Source organism: Onthophagus taurus, chromosome 8 (assembly GCF_036711975.1).
Source record: "Onthophagus taurus isolate NC chromosome 8, IU_Otau_3.0, whole genome shotgun sequence".
Taxonomy (NCBI): domain Eukaryota; kingdom Metazoa; phylum Arthropoda; class Insecta; order Coleoptera; family Scarabaeidae; genus Onthophagus; species Onthophagus taurus.
Window position 1 is genome coordinate 67560 of NC_091973.1, and position 18171 is coordinate 85730.

At 32.8% G+C, this 18171-nt stretch overlaps 5 protein-coding genes across 13 annotated transcripts; 4 read left to right on the forward strand and 1 right to left on the reverse strand.

The window, feature by feature from the left end:
* Positions 1–212: 212 nt before the first annotated feature.
* On the forward strand, positions 213–1498 carry LOC111414214 (tax1-binding protein 3 homolog). The gene is made up of 3 exons (XM_023045485.2): positions 213–392; positions 472–585; positions 637–1498. Exons 1-3 carry the CDS (start codon positions 339–341, stop codon positions 823–825), a joined length of 357 nt encoding a protein of 118 aa, XP_022901253.1. The 5' UTR covers positions 213–338; the 3' UTR covers positions 826–1498.
* Positions 1499–2163: 665 nt separating this feature from the next.
* Positions 2164–7991, forward strand: LOC111414205 (kinesin-like protein Klp10A). Of its 9 annotated transcripts, none has more exons than XM_023045466.2 (9): positions 2181–2430; positions 3783–3979; positions 4192–4329; positions 4430–4594; positions 5232–5401; positions 5566–6392; positions 6457–6788; positions 6848–7022; positions 7073–7991. In XM_023045466.2, exons 1-9 carry the CDS (start codon positions 2373–2375, stop codon positions 7216–7218), a joined length of 2208 nt encoding a protein of 735 aa, XP_022901234.1. In that variant the 5' UTR covers positions 2181–2372; the 3' UTR covers positions 7219–7991. The 9 variants fall into 9 exon arrangements, with proteins under 9 accessions (XP_022901239.1, XP_022901241.1, XP_022901234.1 ...); XM_023045465.2 differs by lacking the exon at positions 2181–2430 and adding an exon at positions 3060–3486; XM_023045467.2 differs by lacking the exon at positions 2181–2430 and adding an exon at positions 3061–3486 and having other exon boundaries at positions 5247–5401.
* Positions 7992–8791: 800 nt separating this feature from the next.
* LOC111414212 (FIC domain protein adenylyltransferase) lies at positions 8792–10350 on the reverse strand. Its single transcript, XM_023045483.2, has 2 exons — positions 9600–10350; positions 8792–9551 (listed from the first exon to the last, which is right to left on the reverse strand). Exons 1-2 carry the CDS (start codon positions 10206–10208, stop codon positions 8895–8897), a joined length of 1266 nt encoding a protein of 421 aa, XP_022901251.2. The 5' UTR covers positions 10209–10350; the 3' UTR covers positions 8792–8894.
* Positions 10351–10927: 577 nt separating this feature from the next.
* On the forward strand, positions 10928–12626 carry LOC111414211 (cytochrome P450 6j1-like). The gene is made up of 3 exons (XM_023045481.2): positions 10928–11190; positions 11248–11485; positions 11534–12626. The coding sequence occupies exons 1-3, from the start codon at positions 11012–11014 to the stop codon at positions 12599–12601; spliced, it is 1485 nt and encodes a 494-aa protein (XP_022901249.2). The 5' UTR covers positions 10928–11011; the 3' UTR covers positions 12602–12626.
* A 1304-nt stretch (positions 12627–13930) lies between these two features.
* Positions 13931–17931, forward strand: LOC111414207 (Neurospecific receptor kinase). Its single transcript, XM_023045477.2, has 4 exons — positions 13931–14290; positions 14349–14613; positions 14663–15711; positions 15762–17931. Exons 1-4 carry the CDS (start codon positions 14069–14071, stop codon positions 16113–16115), a joined length of 1890 nt encoding a protein of 629 aa, XP_022901245.2. The 5' UTR covers positions 13931–14068; the 3' UTR covers positions 16116–17931.
* The last annotated feature ends 240 nt before the right edge of the window (positions 17932–18171 follow it).

Here is an 18171-nt window from a genome sequence, read left to right on the forward strand (position 1 = left end):
TGTGGACGGATTTGTTATTCGTGAGCTTGGTGTGTACAAACTTCCAAGTGTTGAACAAACGAACAACAAACGTTCGTTGTTCGGAGTTCGCTTGATGTGTACGCACCTTAATATGCACATATTTTAATTTATTGCAAGTTGGAGTACTGAATATAAGATGTCGCTAGTGTAAAAACTCCCCCTAGAATTATTTTTCCGAACTAATCCGCCATATCAATTATTATTGTTGAATAGAAATCATATTGAGAGTGAACACCCACTGGTTTATTCAAAAAATTTACTGGAAAATTCGTGCTTTTCTGAGTGAAAACTTGTGTAATTAAAAACCAACTGTGAAAATGGCAAAAATGGCATTTCAGCACCAAGCCGGAACGGCTATGGAATGTTTAAGCGTAAGTTTTGCAAGTCTGTTGGCGTCTTGTAAACATCATCATCGTCGTTGCAAAAGTTGAACATTAATTGTAAATTTAGATTCCAATAACTTTACACAAAGAAGGTGAAGGCGACAGCTTAAGGTGTGGTTTTAAAATTGGAGGTGGTATTGACCAGGATTATCACAAAAGTCCTCAAGGATATACTGATAATGTATATGATTTTTTTGCGTATTTATTTTTACTTTTTGTTTGAAATTTTTAGGGTATTTATGTGACCGAAGTACATGAATCAAGTCCAGCTTCACGCAGCGGTTTGAGAGTTCATGACAAAATTTTACAATGTAATGGTTATGATTTTACAATGGTTACTCATAAGAAAGCTGTTAGTTATATTAAAAAACATCCTGTTCTAAATTTATTAGTTGCACGTAAAGGTGTAACTTCCACATAATTATATTATTAATTTTTTTTATATAAAAAAAAAGAAAATATAACTCCTAAGGATTTTTTCTAATAATGTTTGGTTCGCATTGTGAGCCTGCGCAGTAGGATTTTTACACCCAGAAACAATGATGCGCATGCGCCGAAGGACGAAGTTTTATACATATTTAATATTAGCGTTACATGAAAAACATTTTTGTTAACAGTTAAATACTAAAAATGTTTAACCTTTAACTAATCGTAAGTTTCGCGTGATGTGACTTAGCGACTAGTTCAGGGTTAATAGACAATTTGTTACCAAGTTATTTTAGGACGTTTTTAGGTGATTTAGATTAATGTTATTAAAATAAAAATCGTTCGATAAAAGATATGTATATATATATAAGTTTTGATAAAGATTCTTGATTATGTGAGATTATACTCATTGTCTTAAGTATTTTTTGATTATTAATTAATTTAGATTTCCTTTTTTTTGTAGTCGACTACTGAACATTGCCAAAGTGTTACTGTTAGCAGTGTAAATGTCCTTGTTTTTATAAATGAAAACGTTTAATTTGCAATAATTTTTTTTCTAATTATTATTTTTATTGTACACGCCATTTTTCAAGCTACAAGCGGACATATGTTGTTTATTTCATATATCTATATATAGTTTTGTTTAAAATAAAAGGTTTACAAAAATCTGTTGTCGAATTATTAATACGTTTATTGTTACTTTGCCAATTTCTTTTTAATTGAACTGATTGACGTCGAGATATCTATTTAAATGTAGGTCATTGTTGTCTAAAATCTATGAATAAACCCTCATTTCTTAGTTGTAATCATTATGGAAACCTGGGCTAGATGAGAATTTTTTATTTATACTTTATTATAGACTAGAGTATGATTTTAACTGTCACAGCAGATATCTTCCGAATCTCAAGTGATACCGTTAACAAGTTGTAAAACAATTTTTACACATCTGAGGCTGTCTGAGGGGTCTGAGGAAGCTCTTGGGACATTGAAAAAGATATTTATATTATTGATTATATGAATTTTGCTGTTTATTATTATTAATTTGGATTCACTTTAAATTTATTCTTCCATCTAGTATTAACACTAAAAAATTCAATTTTAATTCCAGTTTCCTGTAAATTATTATTTTTAGTGTAATCAAAATGTTAGATTTCCTGTTATAAGATCATCAGATTTTTTTATTGTTTACAATAACATTAAATATTTGGAAGATAATAAGATAAGATATTTTTACGATTTGAAACCGTTATAAAAATATATAATTTGAATTAAAAATCCCGCGTTTTCGGATGCAATTCAATCATAAACGGATAGATGGCGACGTTTTAGTATCCGGTACACAATTGACACCGTCGGGTACATATTAGTCGTTCATACATATTACCCGTTGTCAGACAGACACCGTTCGAAAAAGATAAAAAAAAATACCCTGTAGATTCTGTTTTATTTATTATTTATTTCTTTGATTATATGCGACTCGCGGTTTATTGAAGAGTCCCCGTTTCCGAAAGACAGTACCCTGGAGAACTTGTTAATACAACCATGGATGCGACCGGTGTCTTGCAAGTCGGAACGAGCATCGACATAAAAAGAACCGATGGTAAGTTCATATAACCAACAAAAAAAAGACGTTTAGTGACACAAATCGAAATCAATCAATCAAAACGTTTGTTGTCTTTTCTATAAATATGTTGTATAGTCAAATATATTTTAAACCATACTCCAGACCAACCCGTTTCTTATCCTTCTCTTTTTCCATTTCAGTTGAAACCGAAATTTTGAATTTTAACCGTTATTGATAAAATTAATGATAAAGTTCATGTTCAAGTAATGTTAACCACACAGCGATAATTATATATATATATATATATATATATATATATATATATATATATATATGTATGATTCATGATCATAGACCAAGATTTTTTTATGTACTAGGAGGAAAAAATTATATGCTGTTTCAAAAACATGTGGTCTTTAACCAACAAAAAATATTTTATTTTACGTTTGCTAATTCATAGATATAATATAATATTTCCTTCATATGATGACTCATTGAGTATCATTTTTTTTTCGAGCGTATTGACCAGAGTACCAGGAGTTAAAGGAGTAGGTGTTTTGGTGCGCCCACCAAAAAAAAAAAATCTTATATATATATAAGACGACGTCGAAGAGACACTGATGTCTCTTAAGGTGTGTCCAGACATTGCGCGGATGCCTCGCGATGTTTAGACGTGATCGCGCGCGGCAAATCTGCCGGTGGCGAACATTTTTAGTAAGTGCGCGGCGTGTCTCGCATATGTCGGATAGCACTGCCGCGCAAACATTCTGTGGTATGTCCAAACTTGCGCGTGGCAAAACGCCGCGTGTTGCTGCCGCGCAATGTGTGGACACACCTTTATAGTTCGTCAAATATAGTTTGTCGAGAAATTAACATACAACTAAATGTAAAACTGAGTAATTGAAAACGAAAAAAGATATATGTGCGATTGAACGAGTTGGTAGCGGTCGTTTCTTTTTTTTTTGCGCGTCGAGAGACGAAATGACGTAAACCCCGCCGTTTTAAAACCGTTGGTACCTTATATGGGCTGTGTGCACTTCGTCTTTGAAGGCCGTTTCATTCTTCTCAATGCCTGCCACTGTAAAATGGGAGGTACATTTTTGGTTATTGCGTTTTTAGATTGGAAGATGAAGAAATGTTGTTTTAAAGTTTTCGATTTTTTCGAATACCGCTAAATTGCATATGCAGAAAGCAAGAAAATGTTAAGGTTAATTTATGTGCGTTATGTTAAAACTTTGTTTTCTGACTAATATTATTATCAAGAATATAATCAGATAAGTAGGTTTCATCATCACTATGTTTAATCGGTTATTGCAGTACCAACTATTTATAATTAATCATTAATAAATAGGTAAAAATATTAATTTTATTAATATTATTTGTTATAGGACGCGTACATTCAGCAATGGTGGCAGCAATAAATTTTGATTTGCGAACGGCTACAGTGGAATGGTATGAAAGAGGTGAGACAAAAGGGAAAGAGGTGGAACTTGCAGTGATAGAATCTTTAAATCCGGAAATAATAATTGTACAGCCTGTGGAAAAGTGCCTGCAGCAACCGATGTTACCTTCGCCATTGCAGAGGGTAAGTGAAGTGGTGAATAATTAGAAGCAACGCTATTATGTCCATTCCGACGACGAGTCTTCTTTTGAAAGACCCGGTACCAGGTACCTAACTCTTTTTATCGATTTGCATCGCGTGGTTACGTTTCGCAAAATTATCGTCTGAATAAGCCATGCAGTAATCCGGGATTTCTTTCTTTTCCTACACGCTGCTTTTCGATATTTTTAATGAAGGATTCGTCCGCGTCACCTTCGGAGGAGGAGGAGACGAGTACTGCCGTCGCGCAGTTATCCAGATTCGGACATAAATTGCACGAATCCGATGACGATTTTAACAGCAATCAGTTATCACCGGATACTGCAACACTTTCGGTATACTTTTTTTTTAGATTCTAATGAGAGTTTGTATTCGATTTGAATTAAAAACCAATTCATTCATACCTAATCATTATATCATTACGATTTTGTTTAGAACCCAACTCGACAAACCATAGCACCTTCTATGAACGATAAGAACAGCAATGGCGGGTTGCGTATACCTAAACCTACCACCGTTAAGGCGAACAACGGTCAAGTTATGGAAAATTATCCTATTAGCAAAGAAAATACAGCTTCAAGAACTAGCATGCTCCCTCAGGTATTACAGCTATTTTCCATATTATATATACAGAGTTCGCCAACAAGTCAGCAACACCCTGTTCCTTTTGGTTCTATTCACGAAATTTTGAAAAAAATCATTTCGGCTGTATTTTTAAGAATCACGATATGATCTGTATGTTAAATTGAAGCTTAAAGATTTTAGTTTATGTTATAATATAAGTACTATAAGATAATATTGAAATTTCCAAGAAGAAATTGTCACCTTTTTTAGTCAAAAATATATCGATGTATGTTAAATTGAAGCTTAAAGATTCTAGTTTATGAAATGATATAGAAACTATAAGGTAATATTATTGAAGTTTCCAGGAAAATTTATTTTAAAATTAAAATAACTGGAAAAAGCAAATTTGTTTGAATATGTAATAAAAACCGTAGCATAACGATTTTGTGGTCTACTTCCGTTGGACCTGACGTGGTGACCATCTTAAAAATATTTTAGATCGAAAATTTCAGAAATGTAAGTGCAATGAAACCAAAAAAAAACAGTGCGTTACTGACTTTTTGACGGACACTGTATATGCTATACTCACCTCAAAAATTCACGCATCATTATTAAATATTCGATTGAATATTTGACGCATGAATTTTTAATAATTCTTTATATTGATATGAAGTCTTTATCAAACAAGAATTCGAGGACAAGTAGCGTTGTAAAGGAAGTGGAGAAATTAAAAAAGAATCGTGAAGAACGAAGACAACGCCAAGCGGAAGAGAAGGCAGAAAAGGAAGCTTTTCTTCAGTCAGCACCGGGTAATCCTCATTGGGAACTCTTAAATATGATTCAGTAAGTAGTAATAATAATTATATATTTATACTCAACCCACAACTCGAAATAAACGTTTTTAGTTATTAAAATTTAACTTGGAAACTAAAAACAAACAAAAAATTCTCTTTAAAAATAATAGTAAGTAGATAATTTGGTTTACTAAAAAATGTACTTTTTTAAAGAGAATATCGTCGAGGAATAGATATAAAACCGCTGACAGAACACGACGCGCTCGAAGATCACTTAATAACGGTTTGTGTAAGAAAAAGGCCATTAAATAAAAAAGATGCATCGCGAAAAGAAGTTGACGTAATAACGATACCGTCAAAGAATCAGTTGATTGTTCATGAACCGAAAAACAAAGTGGATCTAACCAAGTATTTGGAGAATCAAATATTTCGATTCGATTACGCATTTGACGAGACATGCACGAACGATATTGTTTATAAATACACAGCACAGCCGCTTATAAAAACGATTTTCGATGGGGGTTTCGCCACGTGTTTTGCATATGGTCAAACCGGATCTGGAAAAACACATACAATGGGTGGCGATTTTAACGGAAAAACTCAAGACTGTCAAAAGGGTATATACGCGATGGTATCTGCCGACGTGTTTAGGTATATCAACATGGAAAAGTACCGTCATTTGAATCTCCTCGTTTGCGCGAGCTTCTTCGAGATCTATTCCGGAAAAGTATTCGATCTGCTCAACAATAAATTAAAACTACGTATCTTGGAAGACGGAAAACAACAAGTACAAGTTGTCGGATTGACCGAAAAAATCGTTTCCAGTGTCGACGAAGTCCTCAAACTCATTCAAAAGGGGAATCAAGCGAGAACATCGGGACAAACTTCGGCCAATTCGAATTCGTCACGATCTCACGCCGTTTTCCAAATTATATTGAGGTCGCAATCTTCAATGAGTAAAATACACGGAAAATTTTCGCTTATTGATTTAGCTGGAAACGAAAGAGGAGCTGATACCTCTTCTGCTAATAGAGAAACTAGTAAGCATTAATAAATATTAATTATTACATCAAGCAATATTAACTCGTTTCTTTTAAATCTTAGGAATGGAAGGAGCGGAAATAAATAAATCCCTTCTAGCTCTCAAAGAATGTATACGAGCTTTAGGTCGTAAAGGAGCTCATTTACCTTTTCGAGTAAGCAAGCTAACGCAAGTCCTTCGAGATTCGTTCGTCGGCCCAAATTCTAGAACGTGCATGATTGCTATGATTTCTCCGGGAGTTTCCTCTTGTGAACACTCCTTGAATACTTTACGTTATGCAGATCGAGTGAAAGAACTCGGAGCCGGCGATTTGGTAATCAATCAAGGTGACGATGGTTTCAATAACGCGGATAAACAGGGAGATGGCGATTTACAACAATTGCGCTCTCTAAACGTAAGTATAACTTTTTTTAAATAATTTAATGAAATAATTTTTTTGATTTATTTTAATAGGAGCACGATATGAGTGTTGAGATGCTTAATTTTCATCAAGTTATTTCTGAGTTGCAAACGGCTGAAGATTCTATGTTGGATAATCACAAGCAAACCATCGAACATTTGCATGCTAGCCTACAAAGAGCAAAGAAATTATTAAGAATGACTGACGATGTTACCTACGATCAAGAAGGCAAATATTATTTTAATTCGATTATCGTTTTCTTATTCATTTATTTGTAGGTTATTGTCGATTGTGGACGGATTTAGTAAAAGAGATGACATCACATTTGATACGTTCTGAAGAAACAGTGGCGGACTTTAAAGCTAAGTTAGCAACGGAAGAACAACTTAGCCGTAAGACGCAGAAAAAGAAAAACGAAAAATAAACTTCATTTAAAAAATGATAAAATTGTTTTAAAACAAGCAAAATTAAAACCTGCTACTTGTATAACACAAGCTTACGTTGTATTATTGAAGGTCATAATGACGTTTAAGGCGGTGAAAAGAATTAAAAACAGTTTTATTTAGTTTATGATATTCAATAATGTGATGTATTTGTCGCGAATACCACCGGGGACCGCCCAGTTTTTAAAAATTATTTACTAAAAGATGCGGGAGCCGTGTGTGCGATGAAAAAACTATATATATAGAGAGAGAGATCTGGCACAGTTGTCTTACCAAAAAAATACTATGCTCCTGTTTTTATAAGATTATTTATTTGTTCTTTTTTTTTTATTAAATCGGTCTCTGCATTTTCTTTTAATTTGTACACAAAACATTCCTAAGTTATTCTCAAGATAAGAAGGCGGCCACAGCGAAAGTTGGCAACGAAGATTTTGAAATAATTATGTTGTTTAATAATTTTTTTCTGTGAATTGTTACGTCGCATTGTTAGGCTGTGGTAATGTTTTTTAGAGTTATCTGCCGACTGATCGTTTGTTTAAAGCCGCCACCCTACCCTCGCTCCGCATTGCTTTCCCCCGAACATTGATTACTATAACAAATAACGAGATGTAGAGGCCTTAGTATCCACAGATGTGCAAGTATTCGTTTTTTCCCGTTATGTTACAATTTTTACCACTAATTTTGTGTTTTTTTTTACTGCGTTTATTTGTAATCCACCGTTTCACTTTTCGCTAATAAACTTTTCGAAATTTAATTATGTTTTTTTTTTACTATCTCTCAATGCTTTAGGCGTAGAAGAATCCAGCTAAATACCCCACAGAAGGGCTGCCTCATCGAATCTGGAGGAATAAAAAAATTCGCTAGACTGCAACACAACCTATATAGGGTGTATATACAGATTTTAGCTGTGACAGCAGATATCTTGATTATTGTTGGAGATCTGATAAAATGTTGTACAAGGAAAGTTTAATATTCTATTATCTGCCATATTCTAAAAACAATTGGTTATAAAACTATAAAAAAGTCTAGTTACAACGATATATCACATTGTTGGTAATATGCTCAGAATCCCGATCGTTACTATTAACAACACACAAAACTACGCACTCATCCCAGTTTCATATTTTCGTACACTTCTCGATATTTGTGGATCTCAGAGCAAAAAGCTCTCTTTCACTTTTGCTCTCAGCTGCGTAAATACCGAGAAAAATATGAAAATTTGCTGAATTCGTACTTTTACAAAAATGACATGTAAAATGACTTTTACATGAATGACGTTATATAGATGAGAGCAAAACCGATGAAGCAACAGGCAACACAAAATTGGTATAATCCGCGACAAGCAAACCAATACACTTACTACGTGTTAGACAAATAGGTCTGGCCTAGGCCTGTGGACAACTTAAATACGATTTCAAAAGCCCACTTTCGATATGTTTGAGAAAAAAGATATTATTAATGTTATTATTAATGTTTTACGAGACAGAGGCTGGGTGATGATGAATGGCTTTTTCTGGAAGAGATGGCAGAGCAATAAAAGAAAATATGACTGTATTAAATTAAATAATTTAATTGATTTATTTTTTATAAATAAATAATAGAAACACATTGGTTTTAACACAGATCTTTGATAATTAATTAGTTAATCACATTTTTATCAATCTTCTACTTCAATAACGGGACTACTGTAAATTTCATGGGTGATCAATTTATTCCTACCAAGATAAGTATTTAAGGTTTCGTCCGTACAGTAAGCGATAAATCTCACAAACGGTCTTAAATCACCTCGATTAGCTATTTTTAAATAATCGTAATACTTTTTTCGATCTTTTTTGCTAACTATAACAGGCGGATATCCCGACCTCAATAATATTAAATTCATAATTAATCGACTTGTGCGTCCGTTACCGTCCGTAAACGGATGAATATCAACTAATTTGTAATGAGCTAACGCCGCATAACGTACAGGATGCATATTGTGCGCTTCCTCGGAATTTAGCCAATCAACGTACGAATGCATTAGTTCGTTCAATTTTTCGGGGGGTGGTGGCATGTGTCCACCTACGAAGACTTGTTGATTACGGAAGTAACCTGCCTCTAATGGATCAGTATGACCCATAACGCGTTTATGTATTTCTAACAATTCGCGAATCGTTATTGTATCGGTTGTTGTTAGAATTTTTATATAACGGAGAGCCATTTCTAAACCTAAAATTTCGTTATGTTCATGTATTGTCTTTCCTGCAATCACCATTCCTGTTTCTAAAAGATATTGAAGTTCTGGTACAGTCATTGTGTTACCTTCTATTCCTACCTAAAAAAAAGTGATATAATTAAAATCTGTAACATATTGTAAGCTTACCGTATGATAAATATGTAAATAAAACAATTTCTTTTTCATTTCAAAATCAAATCCCGATTTTAATCTTTCTTTCAATAACTCTCTTTTTTCATCAATAATCTTAAACATCTCTAAATCAATTTTATCAACTAAATGCGAAGTCCTTCTGTGATTGCTTAAAGCTCCTTGATGATTAGGAGCATAAGTTAAAGCTCGTAAATATAGTTCGTCAGCGGAGACAACGTCTTCGTGAGTTTCTTCTAAATACTGTCCATAATGGATTAAAACTTCTGGGTTGTCAGGGGCCATGGCAGCTGCATGTTCAAATAATTTCAACGCTTTATCTAATTTACCCGATTTTCGGTAAGCTTGGGCAGCCTTTAAACAGTGTTCCACCTCGGAGTCTCTCGTCTGTGGACGACGTCGCTGATGTAAAAAAGCTGGTTGTTCAAAGATGACTTCATCCGCAAAGGATTTTACGTCACTCAGGATTAAATCCGTGAAAAGAGGTTCGTGTAATTTTCCTGTTTGATGACTTTTTTTTGAGTTGAGGAGATAATATTGTAGTATCGTCAACAAAATACAAATAACGCAAAGTATTATTGATGAAACTATTGTCGTTATATGCATTTCATACGTTAGAGTTGCTTGTTAACTGATTTTTGTCGAGCATCATACATTTTATCGGTTGGAATTTTTAAAGTACACGTATACGAAATTTGTTGGTTATCCATGTTATTTTTGACTTTGACATATCTTAAAATGCATTTTTTAAATAAATGTTTTCTACAGTATTTCTCTTATTTTACATTAAAATAAAGTCAATAGATGGCACTGTTTCCAGGCGAAGTTGTTCTAAATGTTGCCGCCATTTGTTGGCGACAAAAATTTGTTTCTGCGTTTAATTAAAACACTAACATACTAATCCTTAAAAGCCGGATACTTAATGTTCTGGGCTGCTTATAATTTTCAGTTAAAATTTCATTTATTAAAGTGGAGTGATCAGATTTGTTTATTGTCGAACGAGGGGCTAACTATCAATAGATGGCGCTGTTGTTTTTGAAATTTTCCGTATTGAAGTTAATTGATAGGGATTTAAATATTATAAGTCTATCTTGCATCCTTCACTGAATACCATTGAACACGCATTCCGTGAATTATAGCAGATAATTGAGCTCCATATCGCCCACTGTTTGCTACGGCGCATCTGACCTTCACCGTCAACATAGATTTGCCAGACTGTATGTAACTTTTGGAAAAAAATCATATCAGTTTCGTTTCATTTAAGTATTTTCAAGTATTAATATAAATCGTAGCGTAATCTTCAATTAAATAAAACTGATAGCGATGATATTTTATGAAAATATTTACAACGTATCGAGCTTTCAGTGCGTTAGATTTAATTTGGGCGTTGGTTTTTTTATTAAAGTGCAATGTTATTAATACTTGCAGCTTTAACCCTAGTTTTTATATATTTATATTTTGTGTTTACTACGCCTTTTTGGGATAAATTTGAAATTCCTTACTTAAAACCGAATCCGTTCTTTGGAAATTTGACGGATGTTGTTTTTCAAAAAGCTAGCTTAGTGGATGTTTATAACAGGATTTATAGGTTTGTCTGAGATTATTCTTAATTAGTAAAAGATTTAAGACATTTGAAATATTTTAGAAAATTTAAAAACAGTGCGTACGTTGGGATTTATATAATAAGAAGGCCCGGAATTTTAATTAGAGATATTGATTTGGCTAAAGATGTTTTAATTGGTAACTTTAGTCATTTTCACGAAAACGATTTAGAAGTTGATCCGGAATATGATCCGATTTTTGGAAATAACCCGTTTACTATGAAAGGTGAAGAATGGAAAATTCAAAGAACTAAACATGTACCTCTATACACAATAGCAAAAGTAATTTTTAATTTTTCAAATTTCGCAATTTCAATATTCAAATTTTAGATGAAAAATATGTTTGAATCGGTAAAGGATAGTTCAGAAAAATTAGTAAAATACTTAAAAGAACATACCGTAAAAAATAGTTGTGTTGAAGCAATGGATATTTCAGCAAAATACACTATTTCAAACGTGGGTAGTTGTGCCATAGGAATAGATAATCGAACATTAGAAGAAAAAAATTCAGAAATGCGTCAAATGGGGAAAGACTTAGTAGAAATATCAATTTACAATTCAATAAAACAATTTTTAATGATTGTTATTCCGAGTGTATTCGACTTTTTCAAGGTAACTTTGGTCCCAACAAAAGTTTACAAAAGGCTTAAAAGTATTATCATTGAACAAATCGATTATAGAAACAAAAATAATCTGAAACGGAACGATTTTTTTGATAATATTCGTAAACCTAAAGGAAAAGGTGCCGAATTAGAAGAAATAATCGCCCATGTTGGCGGATTTTTCGTAGATGGTTTTGCAACAAGTTCCCACGCCTTAAATTTCACACTTTACGAAATCGCCAAAAATGTAGATGTCCAAAGAAAATTACGAAAAGAAATCGACGAAACCATTTCAAAAAACGATGGAAAAATCACCTACGACATTTTAAATGAAATGGTTTACTTAGAAGCCGTTATTTTGGAAAGTTTAAGAAAATATCCCCCTTTAGGATCGATGACGAAATTGTGCACATCACCGTTTACGCTTCCTCCAGCAACTCCGGCCTCCAATCCAATCAAAATTCAAGTTGGAACACCCGTAGTAATTCCATTAATGGCCATTCAAAACGACGATAAGTATTATCCAAATCCAGAAAAATTCGATCCTAGCCGATTATTACCAGGAAACAAAGAATTTATTGAAAAAAAAGCTTTTATGCCATTTTCAACCGGCCCGAGAGCTTGTATTGGACAAAAATTTGCTTTGATGCAAGCTAAAATGTGTATTTTTAAACTTTTGGAACATTTTAAATTAAAAGTTAATTCCAAAACTAGAGAACCTATTATGTTACATCCGGCTGCTGTTTTAATTACTGCTAAAGGTGGGATTTGGTTAGATGTTACTAAAAGGAAATAAAAATAAAATTTTCAGGAAATTAAAAGTATTCATTATTTATTTCTTTACTGTGCCGTATTAATTTAATTAAACATTATTTAACAATACTGTTTAATATTTAATTTAATATTTAGTACGGAGGAATTTCGGATATAAACAAAAAAGCGCAAAAGAAACAAAATACTGCTCATAACTGATTATTATTTGGTAATTCTGTACCTAACCAACGTTCGAGTAGCTCATCATAACATATTAGATATTAGATTTGGCGGTATTAGATAGTAGATATCGTTCATTTGATGTCTTGGAATGTGAATCAAGCGTACAGCAGTTGAATAAGAAATCGTTTATCCTCACTCTGCCGAGATCATATATATCAATATAAAGCTAGTGTATACTATTGGTTCTAGCACCTCGTCCGCAAGCGACCTCGGCGATGTGAGGATAAGCGATTTCTTATTCAAGTGTTGTACATTTGGTGCTCTTTCTGGACATCAAATGAACTATATCGTGATGTAACATCGCTGAGGTTGCTTGCAGAGGAGACGTTGGATATACAATTATCGCAAGCGAGAATCGAAATTGGATAGGAGAAAAAAAAATTTTAAATTAACGGAATGTGCTATTAATTGTTAACTTATATTAACAATTTAAAAATTTAATTTTAATATTTAGGGGTATATTTTACTATTCATCGTTAGATGACGCTGCAATAATGTAAATAAACACTTAGGTTATTATATTATTTATAGCCGCAGTTATAACATGGTTATATGTATGTACATTGGGATAAGAATGCTGTAATAGCTACACATTTTTTTGTGTAAATACCATGAACTTTATCAAGAAATATTTATTGTAGCTCAGGTAAAGATCAATTTAAGTGTCATAAGCTTTTATATATTTAAATTAAAGTGTGCAGTAAACAATTTGTTGGTAATTATGTATCTCCATACGTAAATACTGTAAAAGTTGCTGCTAAATTATTGCAAGTTGAAGAATATGTAAATTATATATTTATTTATTTACATTTTGTACACCTGCAACATTTTAAAGATTCTTTAAAGCTTTTAAAATTATAAATAATTAAGTATTTATATTTGTTTAATTTTTTATGCGCTAGATCTAAGAAGATAAAAATAAAACCAAAACCTCGCAATACAAATATAAAAATTATTTGATTATTTTAAGTTATTAAAATATATATAAATGTTTTATAGATAATTATCATTCGTACTTGTAAAGCATAAAGTTTTGTATAAATTAATGAATAAAAAATTTCCTTTTGCACTTTTTTCAATATTTCCAACAGTTACCTTTCCTCTAGACAGTTGGTAATTTATCCATTTATCCGCTTTAGTACATTTTACATAGTAACATTTTTTGTCTACTAAATTACTAGACACAACAACAGGTTATAAAACCAAAGTATTTATTAATCGTAATGTGATTCTTTAACAATATCATTGCCAAAAAAACAAATCAAAAATGTATTTTCCACTGATACCTATTTTTCTACCAATGATTTATTCAGCTTCCGCTATGCAAACGGATTTTTGCGTTGTATACGGTGGAAAAATCTGCAAAAATTATATGCGCGATACAATGGTTTATAAGAACGGCACGAACGATATCAACGAGAATATAACAGCCGGTCTGTGGGAAGAAATGGTTGTAAAATTAAAAGAGCCATGTAAGAGTGCCGCCGAAGTAAGTTCATCACTATCTTTGCTTCAACAAAAACCCCATTATATAAAACGTTTTGCAGAAACTATTATGTATGTATGCATTTCCGTTGTGCAACGAAATGGGAAAACCTCTACCGCTCTGCTACGAAGATTGTTTGGTTGTCAAAGAACAATTTTGTTACAACGATTGGTTGTTGATCGAAGCGAATAAAAAGAGGAATGTGACTTATAAATCAAAGGGACATTTTCAGTTACCAATTTGTGATGATTTACCAAAGTATAAAGATAATAATAGTTCATGTTCTTATGCTAATTTAATGGATATAAAACAAGATGAAGTTACATGTAAGTAAATTATGTCTAAAATAAAATCTAATAAAATAAATTCATTTAGATGATTGTGTAAAAGGAAGAGGTCGTTTTTATCAAGGTACTATGAATGTGTCACAAAGTGGTTTACCTTGTCAAAATTGGGAATCGCAAACTCCTCACTCTCACATACACCCACCAATGTTTTTACCAGAATTACAAGGTGCTGAAAATTATTGCAGAAACGCCGGAGGTGCAGAACCAATGCCCTGGTGTTTTACAATGAACAGTACTGTTCGTTGGCAACATTGTAACATAACAAGATGTTCAAACGAGACCAAAAGCCCAAAAGAAGATGTTAAACCCCCAATAACAATGGATCAATATTTAACACCTACTTATATAATAGTTGGAGCAAGTATTGGGTTAATACTGATATTAATTTGTTTGTTATCGGTATTATTGTGTCATCGAATTCATAAACATCGATTGGGTTATAACCCGACTGGAAATACAGATGTGACTATCGATTTGGATAAATTACCAAATAACGCAACATACCATAATTCGGGGGCGCGTTTAAATCCGAAATTAGAACGTTTAGAGTTTCCTAGAAACAATATTATATATATAAAAGACTTAGGACAGGGGGCGTTTGGTAGAGTTTTTCAAGCCAAAGCGCCAGATTTAGTTTCAGGTGAAGAATTTACTTTGGTTGCTGTTAAAATGCTTAAAGATGACGCGACTGAAGACTTACAAGATGATTTCGAGAAGGAGGCGTGTTTACTAGCTGAATTTGATCACCCAAATATCGTAAAACTTCTAGGGGTTTGCGCTATTGGGCGGCCAATGTGTTTACTCTTTGAATACATGGGTAAAGGCGATTTAAACGAATATTTGAGAAAGTGTTCACCCACTTATCTTCCAAGAAGCGTTGATGAACGCGATTCCAAGGAAAACCTATTGAATCATGTCGAGCTATTAGAAATTGCACTTCAAATCGCTTCCGGAATGGTTTATCTTTCAGAACGGAAATTCGTACACCGTGATCTTGCAACAAGAAATTGTTTAATTAACGATGATATGGTTGTAAAAATTGCCGATTTTGGATTATCACAAAAAATTTACTTACAGGTAAATTTTACAATTTATAATTAATAGTTTAATAGAAATTTATTTTATAGGATTATTATAAAGGAGATGAACATGATGCGATTCCAGTTAGATGGATGCCTTTAGAAAGTATTCTTTACAATAAATACACGTTAGAATCGGACGTATGGGCTTTTGGGGTGTGTTTATGGGAAATTTTTTCGTTCGCTCTCCAACCGTACTTCGGGATGACGCATGAGGAGGTTGTCAAGTATTTGAAGGCGGGTCATATGCTACTTAGTCCGGAAAATACTCCGGCACCCGTTTATGAAATAATGCGAATGTGTTGGGCTCAAAAACCCGCAGACAGGCCGAATTTTAAAGTTATCTTTAACGCATTGCATAATATTTATAATACAATGATCTCTTTGCCGCAGCATCATTAATTTACTATTATATTGTAGTTTTGTTCCAACACATACACAATTTAAAACGCCGGTTTGAGTATTTATTAATAAGTGTACAGCTTAGTCCAAACTAGAATAGTTTAGATCTCATTTTATCTAAAAATTGGACCACTTTGTACACATTTATCCTACTTAATTTAACACATTCACTTGAGGACACATCTTTATATATATATATATATATATATATATACACTGGCAGTACAATCCTGTGAAATCCTTGATCTCACGGATAACCTGTCTTCATTCATAGCTGGTAGAGCTCTTGGTATGTATCCTTCATTCGCCTCGCTCACAGATGGGACCGTATATGCGACGAAGTACCTGTTGAGGAATTGCTCATCTCTCACTGTCATCACCCACGTCTCGCTCCCATACATTATCACTGGTCTTACACTGGTACGGTATATTTGGTCTTTGGTTCTCCGCGACAGTAGTCAGTAATTAATATATTAATTGGTGCCTGCACTGTATTGAGGTTTCTATTTCTTGGTATAAACATATATTTTGTCTTCCCCTCGTTAACTGCAAGCCCAGCTCTTTTTGGTTCTTCCTCAAACTGTGCAAAGCTTTCCACTACTTGTCAGCAGATCAACATCATCATCATACGTTAAATAAAGCGTTGAAAGCGTCTCGTTACTCTCTCCAGCTTACCGGTTCGACCAGGCTGTCCCTGGCGAAGCCTAATACCTTATCTTTCCATTACTTGACTAAAGAGGAAAATTTGGTCCATCGTTGATGAAATACCAGTATGTAGAATGCTATGTTTAAGAGCGTGATTCTTCTAAAGTTATCGCAGCTGGTCTTATGTATCGGACAGATGATTCCGATTTTCCATTTCTATCATACAAGTTCTAAATCATGTTCTCTTCTTACACCTAAACATTAATACATAACATTACACCACTATAATAAAGTAGTGTGGAGATGGTCCAACTGGGAATGTGTTAAATGTTATTTATTAACTTTTTTATTATTTATAATGGACTTGTTATTTTGTACAATAAAAAGAAACGGCTGCAATTGTGAGATTGCATAAATAAAGATAAAGCTCAACGTAAATAAAGAAAATGTAAATCGCACAAAATGTAAATTGTATTGCTCGTAGATAGGAGGAATTTTATTTTGAAGCTTATGATCACTATGTACTCTCGATTTAAGGAACCATCCTCAGGAGTTAAGATGTGCTAAAATGAAACCAACATTTTCTAAAAGAATTCTAAACCCGAATAAAAAGTACAATTCGGAAATATTAAAATGGCAGCGTGTAATGTAATGAACGGAGGAGTTTTATGTCCGAAAGACTGATTTAAAATGTTTTTTTTTAATTTCATTTCAAGGTTATTTAATGTTTTGACCAAAATAATAGCATGTTATTGTGGTAATTAAAATTACTTTGACCGATTTTATAAAGCTACGATTTATTGCCATTTTATTAAACTTTGACGTAAATTGAAACAAATAGCAAAATTAATCAGACCAAAAAGAACTCGTTATGGTTCGCCGTGTGATAAGATTTCATAATAATGGAAAATTAGTAATGGTTTTAGGTAATGGAAACACCCAACCACACGAAATAAAATTCCTTTTCTTATTTTTTGTGTCAAAATATGCATACAATTTAAGAAATTCGTTACAATCCGTTTCGTGAATTCCAAAATAAATTTTTAGATAAGAAGTTGTGTATATCTGTGAATGTGAATGTATTTCTTTTTTATATTTATACAAATATTTAAGCTTTGGAATTTTTTTATACACTTTATTTTTTATGTATGTAATATATACCGGAACTGTATGATTTTTCTTTTGAATTTATTGCTCTACCAAATAAAAGTAAATAAAAATCTTGTTTTTAATAACATAATGAAATTTTCATTTTTCCTCTTATAAGTATATACAGTGTGTTTGATTTTAGTTGTCAGAAGAGATATCTCGACTACTGTTACAGATATGACAAAATATTATAGAAGGAAAGTTGCTTCAATCTTATTATTTCTTATATCACGAACAATACTTGGGACTGCCATATAACTCA